The following is a 20,486-nucleotide window of genomic DNA, read 5'->3' on the forward strand; positions in this document are numbered from 1 at the left end:
TAACTCCTGATCAAGTGATTTTTCCATTAGAGTATAGCTGATTGCTCTATTAGAGTAAAAGTAACTGCTCTATTAGAGTATTTTGATCTGAAATATCAATAATGAAAATTCCATCCGGGTGTATCAAAAGCATGCGGGTGATGACAAGAAACTGCTAATCATGTTTCATTGGCCTAACGCTAAATGGTCAAAACTAGCCATGTAAATAGCTTTTTGGTAAGGAAACACATAAACCCTTGACATACAGTACCTTTATAAAATTGTCCATAACTTAATGGTGGTTGCTCCTATCACTTCTGTTTAATTTGCTGTTAAATTTTCTATCAGGTCATTTATGACTCATTTGAATAAACCCACAATCAAAATTAAACATTTGGCAAGAATTTTGAAACATGGAGACACGACGTGCTGTTGTTCATTGCTTAATAATAAATAGTTACAGTGTTCATTTAACCTTCTCCAAGTAGCCCAGTAAATATGCAGACTTTTAATTGATGTGTAATTGTAGGCTATATAGCGTTGCTATGCATGCCCATAATATTACAAACACACATTCTCCAAAAGTTCTTTACGGGTTAAAGTTACCATATATTGGTTTTCTTTTTTAGTGGTAAAGTTTTAAAGTTCATAAATTGTTGCTAAGGTTTTGCGGGGGAACTCTTTTCCTTATTCTTGAGAGGATTTTTTACACACACAGTACTCTGTGAAAATTGAGTCTTGCACATTTACAAAGGAATTTTCAATACTGTAATTGGTTCAATGCTTCCATGTTAAACAGAAGGCTTCAATGCACACAGTAGCTAGTTTCACTGTGGTGATTGATGTTGTAAGATGATGAAGTAGTTAGTACAACTACGTACGTACCTCAAAGATGCTTTGACATGCAAAGTTTCTGGCACTACAGTTTTGCATCAAAGTATGGTATACTACTCTAGCTAATGATTCCACTTAGACTTTGATTGCTTTGTAAAAAGCATAATGCATGTTTCAAGGGGAATTATTTCATGAATAGGTCTCACTTCACAAAATGTGTCCCGACAAAAAAGTCTGCTAATTGTAGCTTTTGTAATCTTTTGCTCCATACAACCTGACTAAAGAAGTTTCATATACTGGATCTGAGTAAGCTATGCATCCATGCATACAAAATCAAATCTGCTGTTCATTGCAATTGGACTGCTGATTTTCATTTTCTGTTTTGTGTAGCTGCAGCAGTACCATGTCTGGTTTCTGAAACACTTCATCAAGGCTCACAGTAATGAGTCGCATGGCCAAGTGAAGCAAAAACGCGTGCCACTGACAATATTGACACGACCACTACATGTGAGGATTTTATAGGAACAAACATTGTACAAATTTGGCCTGCCTGTAACCCACTCGTCATTTATGCCATTCCTATGATCTACACTAAACTCATTGTGTCACTAGTAACTACCACACAAACACATGCTATCAGGGTATGCACTAATTAAATGAACTTTTCTTACATTTTACAATTAATTTTTACAACACAAGTGCATGTACGGTCAACTCACCAATTGTGTTTCAGTGGCACTAAATCTTTGCAACATGTAACGACAAACTTCAGGCAATGAAACAATAGCCAAAGATCCTTGCAAAGATCATAGCGTATTCTGGTGTGCTTATTTTTATTTAGTAATATAAATTTTAAGGTATTTATTTAAGATAGGAAATACCAGAAATAATTACACACTCCTCAATTATCTCTGGACCATTTTCCCTACCCTTCAATTATTTTTGCTTCACAAGAGCTTGTACTGTATATGGGCAGTGACGTAGCACTCCCGGCGCTCAATTAATCAATGCTTGAAGTAGATCAAAACAATCTAATACAGCAGTCATGTTTCTACAAGTGCTGTATTTTTGTATTGAAAAGCCTGTAAGTAGCTAGCAACTTGACTTCCTGTAACAACGCAATTACAGGAAATTAAATTGTGTTGTTACAGGAAGGCTTAAACTTGACACAACACATTTGACAAGTAAATGGCTGCAATGTTACTGTCATCGCCTTTGATTTCACAACCTTTTCACTTCAACTCTTTAAGGGATGCACCCTTAAAACACAGCCTTACTGGATGCTCTATTAGGGTGACTGCACTAATGAACGTGTTTGGTTATTGAAACAATTTTTATTCTAAATTACTGTAAAGCTCTCTTCTACAATTATTTATCCATCTAAATACCAATTTTGATCTCATTACCTTATGCCATTTGCCTTGTAGTTATGACATTTGTGACCTGCTGAGCAACAAACCGGCTGTTTTTGGAAAATTCTATTTAGTCCGAGGGGTCCAACACGAGCTGGAATCCCGTACAACTCGTTTAGAATCCCTCGGAATCCCACATGGAATCGCCTTGGAATCTGGAATCTTGCCTTTGAATCTGGAATCTTGGACTTGCATAATTCAGGAAACTTTTGGGTATTTTCAAATACTATTCATGTCATATGCCTGCACACGCCCTGTACACTAAATTTGCAAGCCAATATCTCGTGGCATTCTTTGAACTCTACTTCACAGCAGAGTTCAAAGTGTTTAAGTTGCTTTCTGAGCTGTTTACATCGAGTTTGGTTTACTTTGAGATGCTGGATTCAAGCTCTGATTCAAGAGAGTAGTAGATTAAGTGTAGTACAAGCGAGTACAAGGGTGTGGTAGCTTATAGTCCAAGGCAAGCTACTTCATTTCATAGCTGTGTCAAAGAGCTCGCAAGAAAGTACATTAATCCGTGAGAAATAACACAAGTAACACTGAGCCTTGCCCTGAGCTTGGCCCAGCCTGGTTCTAGCTGCCTTGCCATAGCCAGAGCCTGAATTCCTGCCTATATAGGAGAACTAATTAGTTGAAGCTGTTGAAGATAAAGCAAGCAGCAAGTTTCTTGACAGTGTGTAATTTGGACGAATTTGGAGTTGTGTGAGTCACTATCTCCAGTAGCCATGAAGTGTAAGCATTTAATTTTGGTATGATGTAGCTAATGATTGAGTTTTGCTTGCAGTGTTTCTGATTTTGCTTCAGATTTAGCATATTAACATTAATGAAAGAAATATTACCAGTATATTGTGTAGTGAAATGTTGTTAGTTTGTGAGCTGCACATTATTTAATAAAAATAAAATAATGTTTCTTGCATCAGGATTTGACTCAGAAGAAGCTATTGCCTCGGCTATTGCTGACATCTCGGCTTACATGGATGCTGATTTTGCATCTGTAAAAAACAATGGAAATGTTTGTAGAGAAACAATTAATTTCAGAGGAACCAAGCATACACAATCACCAGTCTTGCCGGAATTTAAATTACAACTTCAACTTGCATTTTATTGATTTATTAAGTTTTTACAGCACAAGTGCTGAAGGTCCGTAGGACACCTGGTCCTGCTGCCTGTTTATAAGTTGTTGTATAAAGTATGTTTGAAAAGGTGAAGAAAGGAGGAAAAATCTGTGGGCAGCCTCGAACCTGCAGCCATCTGATTGATGCTCGAATACTTAGCTACAGGAGTCTGCCAGGCTGTCAGGATGTTTTCCCCTTGTCAATTTCATATATATTATGTATCCATAGGAACAGAGAGTGACTTATTATCAGAGTTTGTATTGTATGGACTAGGGAAGTAGTCTTCTGAATCATCCTTGGAACTGATTAGAAACCCTCTGCAACCATATTATTGAGCGAACTTAGCTTGGAATCTGAAATCTTGGCTTGATGTATCTTTGGCTTGATGTATGGGCACTTTGATGTATCATAACTTTGTATTCTATAATTCGTTGTCCATGAACTTTTCAACACTTGTTAAACATTGAGTTGGTGTTACAATACAAGTTATAGAATGAAAATATTTCATCCCATTACTGAGATATGACATGATATGTGATGGGGTGTAGTTTGTGCCCACATGCCCAATTTCGCTGGCCCGGTCACATATAGTTTTGTAGGATTATATGGTATGGTGTGTAAGTTACAGCAGTTTAGAAGCAGTAGATTGGGATCTCTACAAATTTGGGGGTGAGGGGGTTAATTAAAACACTTGGTCACTCTACTATTCACAAGCTAGTGTTCCACCAATAATCTGAGCCAGTATTTGCCATATCAGTATCTATCAGTATTGGTATTAAACTTTTCCGATACCAAATAATGACCACTCACGCCAATCGTCATCACCACTATTATCATTACAAGTATTGTAGTAGCAAAACTTGGGGCATAACAAACTGCAAATAGCATTGAGCATTATTCTAGCATAAAAGGTACAGGATTCGCTTTGTCAAGCACCGAATAATTGCAACTCGTCACATTTGCATGAAAAAGATCAAGATACTCTAATAGAACAGTCACAACAAAATGAAACATTCTAATAGAACAATCATGCATACCTAACTTGGAAGGAATTTACTTTGTTATATACCACTTTAGCATGGGTATTCTAAGGCATCGCTCGGTATTTAACTCACATATTGCCTGGGCAATATCATGGGAAAGCGGTTTGCCAATGACCAGCCAGTTCAAAGAATCGATGCGCTTTGACTCGTTATATTGAGCGACATAGAGCTTTGTATTGTGGGACTCATTTTTGTAGTGGTTGCTAAGCTTAGTATATTTGCTAAGATAGACTAGTTGGTTGTTACTAAAGGATAATGAAGGCACAAAATAATTGTTTGGGCGATCGTGGATGCGTATTTCTACCCATCGCGTATCAAAATTTGAACAGACCACAGAACAGCAAAGCTACTACTGCTATGTTGAAATAGGTTAGTAACTTACAGTCCTAAGTACTTAACTTAATATAATAACTTACTTACTGTTCCAGTAGCGAAGTTAGTTGGCTTAAATTAGTACAAAAAAGATAACAATATAAATTCCATCCCACAATCGCAAGTTTTCTAACATTGCGTGTTGAAGCATAGTAACGTATTAATGACGTTTTAACATATGGACAACATTTTGATGGCTATTAGCCCACGCTATTAAAACCGTGATTGATCTTCAGATGCTACTGTATAAAACAAACGGGATGAGTTCTCGTTAGTTCTTTCACCTATTAGGTGAGTGCGCCCCAAGTGATATATATACACATACATATCACTTACAAGTACACAGAAAAATTTGGAATTTTCAACTAGAGTAGGGACCATAGCACATCAATAAAAAGTACTGAAACAAGCTGGAGTAGTGTACGATATTAAATCACAGTAAAACAATAAGAAATGTTATATCCCTACTGTGCTCAAGAAATGCAAAGTAGGGATATAACACTTCTTATTGTTTTACTGTGATTTAATATCGTACACTACTCCAGCTTGTTTCAGTACTTTTTATCGATGTGCTATGTCTAGTTGAAAATTCCAAATTTTTCTGTGTATTTTTTTGTTTACTTTTTTTTGTAAATAATTATTATGATTTGTGAACCCACGCATACTGCATCTGAAATGGCGCCGCATGCCCCAATTATCACCTGAAAAGTGAAGTATCCATTACACTTCATTGTCAGCTACGTTCAACCCATTACGCAGCATTTTTGAATCAAGAACTGTTTGAAAAGCACCCCTGCACATCGAGACGCATTCCAAAAGAAATGGTGCCGCACGCCCCAGTTATATCAATTATCGTCTGAAAAGTGAGGCATTCATTACGCTTCGTTGTCAGCTATGTTCAACCCATTACACAACAGTACAAATCAAGAACTGTTTGACAAGCACCTCTGCTATCAAAATAGCCACTATGAAAAGTATGGACAATTTCCATTACGCGAAGGGAAGCCATCATGTGCTATTGCCAAATCGACACTTTTTGCTGTCAGCAAAGATGAATGGGACACAAAGGAGGACACTGGTAAGTCCATGAAGAATGCATTGTACATACTGCGGTATGCCAAAAGGCACCTGTCGGGCTGAAGCGATGTCAAACAGTGAAGAAATCAAGCCTGTAGCCTTAGCCATTATCGAGTTACGCTTGTCTGAAGGCATCAGTCAGTCAGTAGAAAATTCTGTTAAATAAATTATTTTTAAAATTCCGTAGCAACTTGTTGGAAGCATTTTGGGTCGATCTGAAAGCTTGTTTGGGCTTAGTTTTACCTAACCAATACTGCCTCATCGTCGTCAGGGGAAATTGAAGCTGTTTTTTGAGTGATATTCTTTTGTGGGCCACGCCTACTCCTTTGTGGTCCCTACTATACAGTACTATCGTACTGTATGCTGACATATATTGACATATATGGCATATATGGATTTAATGAATGCTGACATATATGGATTTTGCTGACATATACACCCACAGCCCTTGGGCTTGTGGCCCTCGGACTTTGGGTGTATATATCAGCAAAATCCCTTGCAGCCATGGTATAACTATTACATAAAACATTAGTGAAAATCAATACAAGCAGCATACATGTAATACAAGCAAGCAAGCACAAAATTATATGGCAACTATCGGTATCTGTATTGCTGAAAATAACTGCTGGGTACCAGTATCGGTAGGTATTTTTCTGTATTGGTGGAACACTAGTGTATTTATGACCGTAAGCAAAAGCCAAAAGTGTGATGTTTCACATGTAGTTATTGTTGTTCATGGTCAATGATTTATACATACCATAACACATTGTCTTTTGTAGATGTTCCAGCCATCATCAGTGGGAAATGGCTTTGTTTCATGGATCCACAGAAGATTATGTGGAAAGGTGACCCTGGTCGAAAGTACAAACTCACTAACAACACACAACAAAACAGTGATTCGTTTTCACCATTCAAGTTTACAGATGATTGCAGTCTGGGGACACAGCAACAATATAATGGAACTCTTATTCGATTTCCACTTAGAAATGAGCCCTCTGGTCTTTCTAATAAGCTCTATACTGTAGCAAAACTTAAGGAACTCTTGAAAGCTCTTAAAGATGATGCTGCAATCTTGTTGTTGTTTTTAAGGTATGTAGAAAGAATTGAAGTATTTACAATTAATACAAGTAGCATAGTGAGTAAAATTTTCAGTGTTGAAACTGACAGGGCTACTGAGAATCAAAGGAGACAATTAAAAACTGCCTTTTTGAGTGAAGTAGAGAAATACCATTCTGATTCTAATTCACAATTACCACGCTTACAGTATGAAGTAAGAATTACTGTGCATGATGTTCAGTTGGGAACACAGTTTGAGTACCAATGGATGATTATGCACTGGGTAGGGTCCAGGGACAGAGATGTTTTGGATGTCTCAAACAAGGTGTCTAGTCTTCCTTGGATTGGTCTAGCTGCGCCTCTCTCATCGCATTTGCAGTGTCCCAGCAGATTGTTTTGTTTTCTCCCACTTCCAGACAGTAAAGAGGTTAATCCACCATTACCAGTTTGTGTTCATGGTACCTTTGGGTTGAATAAGGATCGTCGTCATTTGAAGTGGATAGCTTCTGATATGAAGAATGATGATGGAGCATTGTGGAATGAACAAAATTTGTTGTCAAAGATGCTGCCATCTTGTTATGGAGAATGCCTCAATCTTTTGAAAGGTAAATGTAAGCCAGAGGCATTTTATTCTTTTTGGCCACATGCATCTGTTATCAATAACACAAACTGGAAAATTATTTTGAATCCATTGTTGCCAGTTTTGCTACAAGGTCAATATTTTTGGTCAGAGAATGGTAGGTGGGTAGGGCTAGACTCATCAGTGTGTGTAGTACCACAGGTGAACAGTAGCCAGTTTCCTAAAGTTGTTATTGATGTACTCATCAGATGTGGTAAATCAGTAGTGGTGCTGCCTGACAATGTTTGGGATGCAGTGAAGTTTATTTATGGAAGCTCTTATCCATTTACCACTATCACCCCATCTGTAGTAAGGCAGGCTATTAGAAGTAGTCCTCAGACCTATGCAAACTTGAGCAGAACAGAAAAATTCCACTTGCTACACTATTGCTTGAATGATAGGAATTATTACGACCTTAATGGCTTAATCCTACTTCCTACAGTTGTTAGCACTTTTGTAGCATTTAGTACTAACCAATCAGGAGTTAAAATGCATGTTTGTGATAAAACGTTTCTGGACACAAAATTGTTAGCTAACAACAGTTCAACCTTGGTCAATGTAGAAGGTGATGATGTCAGTTTACATCATAAACTAAGAGAAGTAGCTAACAATAGGTGTACACAACTTCAGATCTTGACACCTGAAAGTGTTGCTGTGTTACTTAAGCAAACTTCACCATTCCAAAATGGATGGTGTTGTTATGGATCTGCTGGTGGTTTTTACAATGAGATTTGGTTGAAAAAATTTTGGAATTGGGTAAGTGTGCATAGGTTATCATACTTTGTTAATATTCCACTGGTCCCTGTTTGTGGTGGAAAAAATTCCAATGGTTTCAAAGTTGTAGCATTGTCACATAGAGATTATACCCACACTTTTGTATACAACAGGAGTGCAAGTGTGTTTTATTCAGAGTTGGTTACTGGTACAGAAAAGTTAGGATGTCATTTAACATGTTCAGATGACTTCCCATTTCTTTATCACTCTGAACTCAACAATTATGTTCCTCAACTGTCCCAATCTGCTTTGTTGAGCATTGCTGCTCAAATTAACTATCAGAATGTTGTGTTTTCACAAGAAGAAGCTAAAGCATTAAAATATTTCTTATTCCAACATCCTGTTAGTGTTTCTTTGAGTGCTGGAAACAAGTCAGTTGCAACGAATTTGAGCATTTTTGCTGTTTTACAAACAAACAATTTAACATCTTTACAGAAAGCTAAAAGCTATATTGGAGGAAACAATGCTGCAATGTTAGTCACAGAATCAGACATCATTAGCAAATACACATTTTGCCTTCTGCCTAGTCCACTGATTATTACATGTGAACGAGACATTGTCACAAACCTGCAGGCTAGGCTACCTGGAACTTGTTGGGTTCCTACAAAACTGCAGCTAATTGTTCATGTGATCTTGTTGGCAATTGAAAATAAACAACTAAGTAGAGATCACATTTTGAAGGTGACATCAACACTGTTAGACCCCACTGAGTATTACAGTTTGACCAATACATCAGGAGGTCAGGCTTTAGTAAATAAACTGAGATCATTGAAGTATTTGCCAACTAGTCAAAATAGTGACTTATTCTCACCATGTGAAGTGTATGATCCTATGGATCATGTGGTTAAGGAATTGTTTGAAGGTCAAAATGTATTTCCTATTGCTCCATTTTTAAGTGTTCACTTCACTGTTTTAAAACAACTTGGTATGAAGGATTGTAATACACTAAGTCCATCAGATATTATTAGAGTCACAGATATTATTTTCAATCAAACTGACACTCAAGCTAAAGTAAAACGAGCTAATAACCTTTTAGGATTTCTCTCTTCTCCCACTGGTAACAGATTGCTAAATGAGTACTATAACAGTCGTCCACTAGATCAAACCCTTCGTTCTCTACAATGGTTACCTGTTATTACAACACCACCTAAAGGTTATCCTAAATGTCTTAATTGGAAAGGATCTAGTGGTAGTCAGTTTGTGTCTGCTCAAAGTTTACATGCCAGTAGTTCACCAGACGAACACAAGAAACTTCCTAACTTGATAGGTTCACAGATGAAGATTCTTCAGTATGAGGGGACACTGTCAGTAAAGTTGATAGCATCACTAAACATTCCACAAACTGTACCAGTAGATGCAATGATTCTGCAATTGCTGGATTTGATTACTCATAAGGCAGAAACTGAGATCGCAAAGTTTAGATCCATTTTATCCCACTTGTATGCTTACCTTCAGAGAGCAGCACAGAGTAATGTTAGTAGTAAGCTCTGGCAACAGCTAAGTCAGTCAGAAGTAGTACAAGTCAGTGATAACAAGTTTGTACTACCTAGTGTAGTGGCTTGTTGTTTTGATGAGAAGTGTATGACTGTAGGTAAACTAGAGCCTTACTGGTATATCTTACCTAGTGATCTTCAGCAGTATAGGTCATTATTCTGTTCTATTGGTGCAAAAGACAAGGTCACAATTTCTGATGTTTTGCTTATACTGGAAACTATGTCTAGTAGTTCAAATCATAATATCAGTTTCCAGCAGCAATTTGAAGTTGTCAACAAGGTCTTAAAGTGGTTGTGTAATTTTACAGAAAATGAAATTGAGAAGGTATATGATAAGATGTTTGTACCAATTAGCACTAGTGATAAGAATAAACTGGTACTAAAGCCTGCTAAGCAAGTTGCATTTTTAGATAGTGACTTAAATTGGGTTGGTGATGATGGTGATGACCTTGGTGATGTTTTGGAAGATTATTTCTTAGTCCACCCTTCCATCAGTTATGACATGTGTTGTAAACTACAACTGAAGCCACTCAACACAATGGTTGCTAATTCAGAAGAATTTTGCTTTGAGCAAGCTGGTCAGTCTGAACCACTCACTACTCGTCTTAACAGAATACTGAGGGAGTATAAAGATACTAGTGTGATTCAAGAGTTGTTACAAAATGCTGATGATGCTGGAGCTACAGAAGTAGCAATATATTATGACATAAGGGAACATGATAGTAGCCATCTGTTCTTTCCTGGAATGGCTAACAGCTATGGTCCTGCACTGTTGTTCTACAACAATGCTCAATTTAGCGAAGAAGATTTTGAGAACATAAGAAAAATAGCTGGCGAGACAAAGGTAAACAAACTACTGAAGATTGGAAAATTTGGAGTTGGATTTTGCTCTGTTTATCACATAACAGATGTTCCTTCATTTGTAAGTGGAGAGCACCTACTTGTGTTTGATCCCACACTTCAGTGTCTGCATAAAGAGATTAAGAGTGAACTTAATCCAGGCATTAAAATAAATTTCAACAAGCATCGTCTTCTGAAAAAGTCTAATCAATTAGCACCATATGTAGGAGCATGTGGATTCAATCCTAAAGCACCATTTCAAGGAACGCTGTTCCGATTTCCACTACGTTTAAAGGGTAGCAAGGTTAGTGGCAATGTTTACACAGAATCTATGCTACTAAACATGATGGAACAAGTGAAGAAAAATAGCTCGAAGTTGTTAATGTTTTTAAACAATGTTGAGAAGATATCATTCTATCAGTCACATGGCAGTAATTTTACAAAAGATTTTGAAATAACCACAACCAAACATAAAATACCCAACAACAATGATGTGGTGATGTGTAAGGTACAGGTTACCACTGTGTCTCCATCAAATGATAATAAAGAAGAGAACTGGTTGATTGCCAGTAAGGCTCAGCAGTTACAAAATCATGGAACAGCCTCAGTGTCTGTCAAGTTGGAGCTAAATAGTAGTTCAAATCAATTTTGTGTAGCTGCTGTCAAAGGAGAGTGTTTCTGTTTTCTACCACTCAACATTGATACTGGACTACCAGTTCATGTTAGTAGTAATTTTGCAGTCATGACCAACCGTCGTGGAATATGGAAAGCTGACAATGTTAGTACTGCAACAAAGGAATCAAACTGGAATAAAGCATTGATGGAATCAGTTGTAGTTCAAAGCTACCTAATGCTTCTATTGCACTTGCAGCAAATGCAACAAAATGGATCACTCGTTGCATACACTTTTCACAGCCTTTGGCCTGTAATTCTAAGAGAGGTGAATCCATGGGAGTTTTTTGTAGACAAATTCTATGTTGACATTTTTACAAGCCAACATCCTCTATTCTTTTCAGAAATTGCTACCAGATGGCAAAAGTTTAATGAATGCAAGTTTTTGTCCAATAAAATATTGGCAATTGGTTTTGATAATGAGTTACAATCATCAGTGTATCATGTGGCTACTGTGCTAAAGCTTCCAGTGGTTAATCTTCCCAATGCACTATGGGATAAACTTGAAAAGTATACTGATTTCAAATCACAAATCCTGGATGAAAAAAAGTTTATCAAATACTTTTATAATGATGAAACACTGGCGCAAATTTCAGTTCAGGAGAAAACTAAGATAGTTGCAGCATCTCTGATAGTCTATGCCAACAACAGACACAGTAAAGCAATGCCAGATTTGATGAAGAACACAAAGTGTATACCATGTAGTCCTGATGGGAATAACTTCAAGTATCCACATGAAATTTTGAATCCTGCTTCAAATGCAACTAAACTGTTTTCACCAGAAGATGGAATGTTCCCAGATGAAGCATTACTTAAGAGTAACGCTCTTATTATAACAGCTCTTAGTAACCTTGATCTGATGAAGTCTTTATCATGGGAGCTGATAATAGATCGAGCAAAGTGTGTGCAGACATGGTATAATCAAAATAGCAAAGAAGCTTTGAATCGGCTTGTCATCTTGATGGATTGCATTAAGGACAATTCTAGTACTGAAATGCCTGATGGACACACTGAACAAGAACTGCAAAAAATTGCTTTTCTTCCAGTTATGAAAAAGCCAAACAATTATCCCATTTCTTGGAAAGGTGATGCAGTAGCAAGTCTCTTATCTGGACCAGAGCTGATAAAAGTATCACAATATATTGACAGTGTTAATGCGATGTATGCATGTGGATCACAAGTAGCTATTCTTGATACACAATTCTTACCACAACAATCTCGTAATCTGGCAAACAGAATGCTTAAAGTATTAGGAATTAAGCAAGAAATTGAGATTGCTCATGTTGTCAATCATTTTAAGGAATTATTGGAATGGTTTCAACCTTCTCAAGAAATTGCTACAGACCTTTTAATTGTCACAAACAATGTAGCTACCACTGTATATCACTATTTGACCAGAAAATTAAATACTAATAGCAACGATGAAATGTTGTTGAATGGAATATCATCTCTAACTGATAAACACTGCATTTGGAATGGTAAAAAATTTATTTTTCCTGCCTATGTATCTTTTAACTGGAATACAGATGGTCCATACTTATTCAGGCTCCCCGACTCATTAAAGCAGTTCACACCATTGATGAAGCAGTTGGAGGTTAAAAATATGTTTCCCACAAATGTGATACTGACTGCTCTAAGCAAAATGAAAAATGATTATGACAACACTGCTCTTCCTGATAACTGTCAGGTTGTAGTTAGACTAGCTCTTCCATGTCTTAGTGATTGCGTCTTACCTAAAGATGCAGATATCTTCTTACCGGATGTTAACTTTATCCTTAGAGATGTCAGAGAGTTGAAATACAATGATGCTTCATGGTTTAAATTTGTTACCGATGAAGAACATGTGTACTGCCATGGATGTGTTGAGAGGAATATAGCCATCCATCTTGGTGTGGAGCCAGTAAGAAGTATATTACTAGATGATCTTGACATCACCAGTGATGAGATAGAGTTTGGACAAGTAGAAGAATTGACACAAAGATTAAATAACATTTTGAGAGACTATTCCAGAGACATGACATTTCTAAAAGAGCTTCTGCAGAATGCAGATGATGCTGGTGCTAAAAAGTTGTACTTCATTTTAGATAAACGTAATCATAAAAATGTCAAAGTAATATCTGAAGAATGGAAAGCATTGCAGGGACCTGCTTTGTTGTTTTGGAATGATTCACCTTTTTCTGATGAAGATTTGGTTGGTATCCAGAAAATTGGTCTAGGCAATAAAAGAGATGATCCTGATAAGATTGGTCAATATGGTATTGGATTTAATGTGGTATATCATTTTACAGATTGTCCTTCATTTATTACTAACGACAAGCTTTGTATAATGGACCCACACTATCGGTACATTGCTCGTAAACGAATGAAGCCTGGTAGAATGTACAAAGGCTTAGAAAAATTGTGGAAAAGGTTTCCACACATGGAGTCACCTTACCTTAGAAATGATCTTGATGGATTTCCTGTGGATATGCAAGGTGGTTCACTTTTTCGCTTGCCACTGCGGCTGAAACAGGAGGATGCTAAGCTATCTAAAATTGTTATGGATGATGGATATTTTAACCTGAAAAAACTAGAAAACGATCTGGCAGACTGGGTTCCAAAAATGAGGGAAGCACTGCTTTTTGTCCATCATGTCTGTGATATCAGATTGTATGTAATAGAGGATAAAAAGTCTGTTGGAGTGTTTCAATGGGATGATCCACACCCTGTTGTTCTGCGTTGCCATATTGAGAGTAACAAAGGGAGAGAAAAAGAGATAATGCAAGATGGCAGTGCTAAGTTGGTGGTTTATAACATGAGGTTGGCAAACAAGCAAACTGATCCTCCACAAGAAGAAAAGTGGCTGATTCAACTTGGTGAAGGAAGAGCTGATGATTCATCATTTGATTGGAAAGGTATTAAGCCACCAGATGTTGAAATTCGTTCCCAACATGGAATTGCCGCTCTTCTTGATAACAAATATTTCTATGGAAAATCATTTTGCTATCTACCATTACCTGGAGGTACTAAGCTTCCAGTTCATGTCCATGGTCAATTTGTGCTTCACTCTGATCGTAGAGGTCTTTGGATAAGTAGCAATGATGATGCAACAATAGGTACTGACAAGAAATATGTTTGGAACAAACATTTGATTGAAGCAATTTCTGTTTCATATGCTAACCTTTTGACACACATAATTACTCATGATGGTCCTCCTTGTGACAGAGAAGTGTCATTGCAATCTTTAGAACAATATTACAGATTGTTTCCTTCAATAACAGAAACAACTGCAGAGCCATGGAAGAGTTTGGCTATTGGTGTTTACAAACAACTTAGTATACTCAATCCTCCAATACTAGCCACACTTGTAGAAAGTGATTTTTCAGAGGATGAAAATAATTTACAGGAAGGTGAAGATAATCAACTTTATGTAATTAAATGGTACAACTTGCATTTACCACAACAATCAAATGAGGGTCATTTTCATTCATTTCATCTTTACCGATCCAACATCTGTATCGCACTGAAAGCCATAGGAATGAATCTTGTAGATACACCACGTGAAATTTACCATTGCTTTAAAAAAGTAGGAGTAGACCTTCCAGATATATCTAAAGAATTAGTGCTAGCATATTACATCAGGTTTCAAGCTGAAATAATTAACCATGGAAACCTACCTTGCCATGTGTCTGAGTCTAGATTTGGAAATGTGAATCATTTTGTGCCTTTCATAAAATATCTCTCTATACATACCATTGATAATAATAGTACAGAACACAACAGAGCAATGGACACAGCTGTTGAAGTTGTCACTGCTACTACTGACACTAGCATTGCTGTTCAAGAGGCCATTGAGGTTGTAGCTGAAGATAATGATGATTTTGACCCTATGCTAAATTGTGGTTTGATAATGACAGTAGATGAAAACATTCACAAATTATGTGATGGAAAAATGATTATAAATTCTCCTAACTGGAAACTGTTTCCAGAGAGCGGAAGTGTTATGCTACACAATGAGCTTTTAGAAGAATACAATGACAGTCAATATGTATTTAAACCCAGGGAATCTAGTGAAGGCTGGGATTTAATAAAATCTGTCTTTTCTGCTAACTTGCCATCTTCTTGGAGTGGAGTACCTCAAGCGCCCATGGGAGATGTTGATACTTCATGGGTTAAAAAACTGCTGAAATGTATTTCTGAAGATCTCTCATTTAAGCCATATTGCAACCAGATATTACAGTGTTTTACTCTTATTCCTGCTGATAATGGTGTGATGTATTCCTCTGAGTCAGAAATACTACCAATGGAAATACTACCAACGGAGAATAGATCATATGCATATTACTATGATGCTACTAACACTGACCTACAGGATCTTTTACGAAAATTACATGTTTCTATTGTTGATTGTGGCATTATTGGATCTTCCTTGACTAGTACTAATATTACATTGCCATATATTGGAAATCCATGGGATGTTTTAAAAAATGTGTACTTGGCAAGCAAAGACAACTATGATACACTGCTGGAAATGAGTAAAGAAGAATTGACAAAATTATTTGAAATATTTGCATTAATTACATTCTCGTTTGGAGATCAGTCCGTTAATCATATAAAGAGCTTACCAATATTCACCACAATTTATGGTAAAGTGATTGAGCTATCATCAGTTTCAACAGTTTGGATATGGAATGATCAGGTTTGTAGAGTTGGTGTTGAAGAGTGGATTAACCACATTCCTGAATCAGTAGCGTTTCTGGACCCCTATGCTCCCTGGAAGGCTATTGTTGGCCAAGCAGAGCAATTAAGCATAAAGATAATCTCACTCTATCAGGTTTACTGCAACTACATTTTCTGTCATTTTGGTACCATGAACTCAGCTATGAGGTTAGAGCACATTGGGTTTATTGCAGAAAACATCTACTATAGCTGTATGCATGAATCGAGCTATATAAAATCACCAAATCATTATGAAGCAAACATGTTCATTAACCAATTCAAGTCATTAGAATGCATTGGTGATGACAACTCATCACTTCGCACTATTAGTTCCTACTATGACCACACGCAGGATATATTTAAATTCTTTTGCGCTGAGCACTCCTTCCTACCTGAAGAATTACAGGGTGATGACATTCAAAATTGTTTGAGGTTTTTTGGATTGAAAACTGTGCCAACAGCGAATGAGTTTTTAAATTACTGCCGTAAAGTTCAAACATTTAGACAAGTGTCAGATGTTAAAAAGGCATCAAAACTATTATTAGGGTATTTGCTTGAAAAAGATTCCTCAGACTGTGGACACATTCTAAGGGATTCATTTTTATATCAAGTATCTAATATACCAATAGGAATAGTTAAATTTGTACCCAAGTTAAATGCTATAAAATTACAACAATTAGGAGAATGCACCATCAGAGATGATCGCAAAACAGTCAATGTTGCAAATCTTAGAGGTTCATGTCCCGTAAAATTTAAAGATTCTGTGTGGACTTGTAAATCAGTGGTAAGCTTACCTGTTAGTAGCCCTTATGATCAAACAACAGCTGCAAGAATGAAGGCATTGGGAATTTCAGTAAAGCCAACCATATCAGATGTAATTGAAAACTTGAGAAATATTTCCAACACTGGATTTGCTGATGCTTCTAGATTGCATACAGAAACTTCTTCAGAAATAGCTAACTCAAGTTGTGATCTACCTGGGGTAATAGTAAACTCACTGAAGTGCATAGCTACTAATCTTGAAGAAGCACAGTCATATGACAGTACATGCCAGTGGCTTAAACCACAATTAGAGAACTTGAAATTTTTGCCAGTTAAACTGCCAGTGAAAGGATATGTTCTAGTTGCACCATGTCAAGTACTTCTTACCACTCCAACACAGTTAACTCCTTATTATCCATTTCTCCATTTGCTAATAGGTGATCTGCAGCCACACTTCCAATTGCTTTCCAAAATTGGAGTTAAAATGTCTTTTGATTTTTGCCACATGCAACTTGTATTAAAGTTAGCAAAAGAGTTTTGTAAGGGAAACAAGGTTGACTTAAACACTAAACGTGCTGTTGTACAAGCAACAGTTGATTTGACATTGCTGTTAAGAAGCAAGAATGAAGACCAAACGATTCATTTACAACCACTATATCTCCTCAATGAAGAGGACATATTAACAGAATGTTCAAATCTTGTTGTATTTGATACTAGTGGTGCACCTCTTACACTCCCAGTTGGGCTTTCTTATCTTAATCCACTGCATAGTTTACCAGTAACTAAATATTGGAGTCCTGAAGAGCTACTTCACCTTTTACCCACAGAATTTGGGTTGAACAGTTTGCGATCCATACTGCAACATCAAATGATCAATGCTACCCCAGTGTTAACTGCTTATACTTGTGTGACTACCATTGAGCAGATCCTTCGCTGCAATAATTTTAGGGTAGCAATTGAAAGTTATGCTTGTCATTGTAAGCATACTCGTGACCCACCAGAGGAGGTGACAATGATAATTGCTAATTTTCAAGATAATCTTCATGTACAATACTTGGATGAAATACAAGTTAAACCACTTTTAAGTGTGAATAGTCAAGTTATTTTACTACAAGATACAATTTGTCAAGACTTTTTTCTTCATTTCAGTAATAGGAAGTACATTTTAACCTTAAGAAATTCACCGAGAGCTTATCCATCAAGAGTCTTTGTGAAATTGGCCAGAAGTTTGTGTTTGACATTAAAATTTAAGGGCACAAAATGCTTTGAAGTTGCTGAAGATGATGAGGTGCCAGAGTTATCTTCTTTTATCTGTGAAATTCTGAGTTGTGGTTCTGTTTTTAAAGTAGCAGAGATCATACAAGATTCACTTCCTGGAATTCACACCATTGAGCAGGATTTGGTGACTCCAAACCCTGAGTTGGGTGAAATTGTACCAGATTGCTGGCATCACAGATTGGATCAAAGTATGTTTAATTTCTATCTACCAGAAGATTGGGTAGGCTACGACACTGGAAATGGGAATATTGTCTATGCACAAGTACTGCATTGCATCGACCATGAAGCTGTTAATGGAGAAGGAGATATTGGGCAATTGCTGCAAAGAAAGTACCTGATAACAATAGGTGGTGAACCAATAGAAGCAACAGTTTTGCAGCTGTACAAATTTGTGTCTGAACTGAAGGAATCAGTACCAGAAATTTCTGAAACTGATGAACTGGAATTATACGATACTAGCATTTCTACCAGTACCAGGCATGCCAGACAGGCAGGTGGCAGAAAGGCAATACGAGATGCAGTAAATGCTGCTTGGTCTTTACCAGATGAGCAAAAGCGAAAGGCATTGAAGCGGTTGTATCTACAATATCACCCTGATAAGAATCCTGACAACCCCAATGCTACAGCTGAATTTCAGTACTTACTACAAGAGATGGAGAGAATGGAAAAGGGAAACCCTGAAGATTCACTTGATACAGAACATCCATATAGAGAACCAGGTTCATTTAATTTTGGATGGAATGGTTGGTTCAACCAATGGAATCGAACAGCTTCTTCACATAAAAAGTACAAATCAAAAGATAGGTCCAAGGGAGCATCAGGTGGGGGAACAGCCGGTGAATGGCACACACCTAAACCACAAACCAACCATGAAGAAGCTATAAGATGGATAAAGCAAGCTGAGTATGACTATGCAGCTCTAAAAGTTTTAATGACTTCTTGCCAAATTGATGATCTTGGGGCAGCAACATTGGCTTCATCTCAACCTGATGAAAAGACATGTGCATCCACTTGTTTCATGTGTCATGAAGTAGCTGAAAAGTCTCTTAAGGCTGGTATGTATGCTAAGTGTGGAATAGGAGAGTCTACCCTAAAGAATCACAATGTTGTGTCTCCAGCACGTGCACTCATACAGATGGGATGTGAGATAGATGTCAATGATGCCATCTTCTTAGAGAATTTCTATTATCACCCCAGATTTCCCTCCTGTCATCCTCCTCCAACGGTTCCTGGAGAAAAGTATGTGATAAACACAGCCACACAAGCTTTTGATGCTGCTACTAGGATTTATGAAACAATGAAAAAGGTAGTAGAAGATGATGATGATTGAACATTACTTAACTGCACAATCTGCACTTTGCAAAACGTTATTTTAAGGGTACATGTGCACGGTGAACATTGTAGTAAACATTTTTTGTGTAGGCATTTTGTACAAAGTTAAATTTATTTGACAAAAAATATGTTGTATTTCAGGATTGTTGCAAAGATGTTCTATGCACTGAGTGAGCTACCAAATACCTCTTTTTTAAACAAGCTATTCCACAATAGAATTTGTCTTATGTAGCTCATATAAGTGATCTCTTTCCTTACAAGTTTAAATTGAACAATGCAATAAATAGTACATTAATAGTATTAAATAGCATTTATTTAGGTGGAAATTTCCAGATCTGTTTACAAGCCAAGGAATAATTTGGGACCATTAGTAAGTGTCCAGATTATTCAGGTATTTTCATTTTCAAGTGTCCTGATTAGCAGGCTCCACTGTATACCTCTTCATAGTTGATTACATGCATACTAGTAATAGTATTAATTAGCATTCATGATCAGTTTTCCTTGAGGGAGAAATGCAGTTTATTGTCCAAAGCTTTTCATGAGATCATTATTCACTTTTTATTACCGTGAAGATTGTATGATGAGGCAAAATGGTTCAAAACAATTGCTGCAATTATCTGCAAACAAATGTTATGATTGCCTACAGTTAAGCTTTAGTTAGGCTACAATGTGATCCTTATATACAGCTATATATATATATTAGTAACCACTGAGTCTAATGTAATGCTGTCATAAAACCTTTCAGTCTCTCAGACCACTATAATGCGACTGCTGTATTAGAGTACCTTGGTCATTAACAGTGAAGGGGTTAGCACTTCAACTTCTAGTCCTCTTTATTAACCCCATGCATAATGCACAAATAAGCTGAAGAGTGGTCATACACTTTGTGTTTTACACATAATTAATCATATGATAGAATAATGAATAGTGAAAAATCTGTGCAACTATGAAGTACCGTACATATATGGGCAAAGAACAGTAACATGATCTTCTGGTGAATCACCATCTCATTCTATAAGGAAGGTGTTTTTAGGATAAGACAAACACATGCACAGACTGACAACAGACTTACATATATGCATGTGTTCAGTAGTTTCCTTGAATGCACCATATACTTTCCTAAGAGTCTC

The 20,486-nt window shown here is 36.9% G+C and overlaps 1 protein-coding gene across 1 annotated transcript in view; it reads left to right on the forward strand.

Annotated features, from left to right (window-relative positions):
* Positions 1-19,496, forward strand: part of LOC136256166 (sacsin-like) — a 35,125-nt gene extending 15,629 nt beyond the window's left edge. The window contains exon 4 of the mRNA XM_066049109.1: positions 6,612-19,496. Within this exon, the coding sequence (XP_065905181.1) occupies positions 6,612-19,354 (12,743 nt within the window). The 3' untranslated portion in view covers positions 19,355-19,496. The remainder of the gene's footprint in view (positions 1-6,611) is intronic.
* The last annotated feature ends 990 nt before the right edge of the window (positions 19,497-20,486 follow it).

Source organism: Dysidea avara, chromosome 5, assembly GCF_963678975.1.
Source record: "Dysidea avara chromosome 5, odDysAvar1.4, whole genome shotgun sequence".
Taxonomy (NCBI): Eukaryota; Metazoa; Porifera; class Demospongiae; order Dictyoceratida; family Dysideidae; genus Dysidea; species Dysidea avara.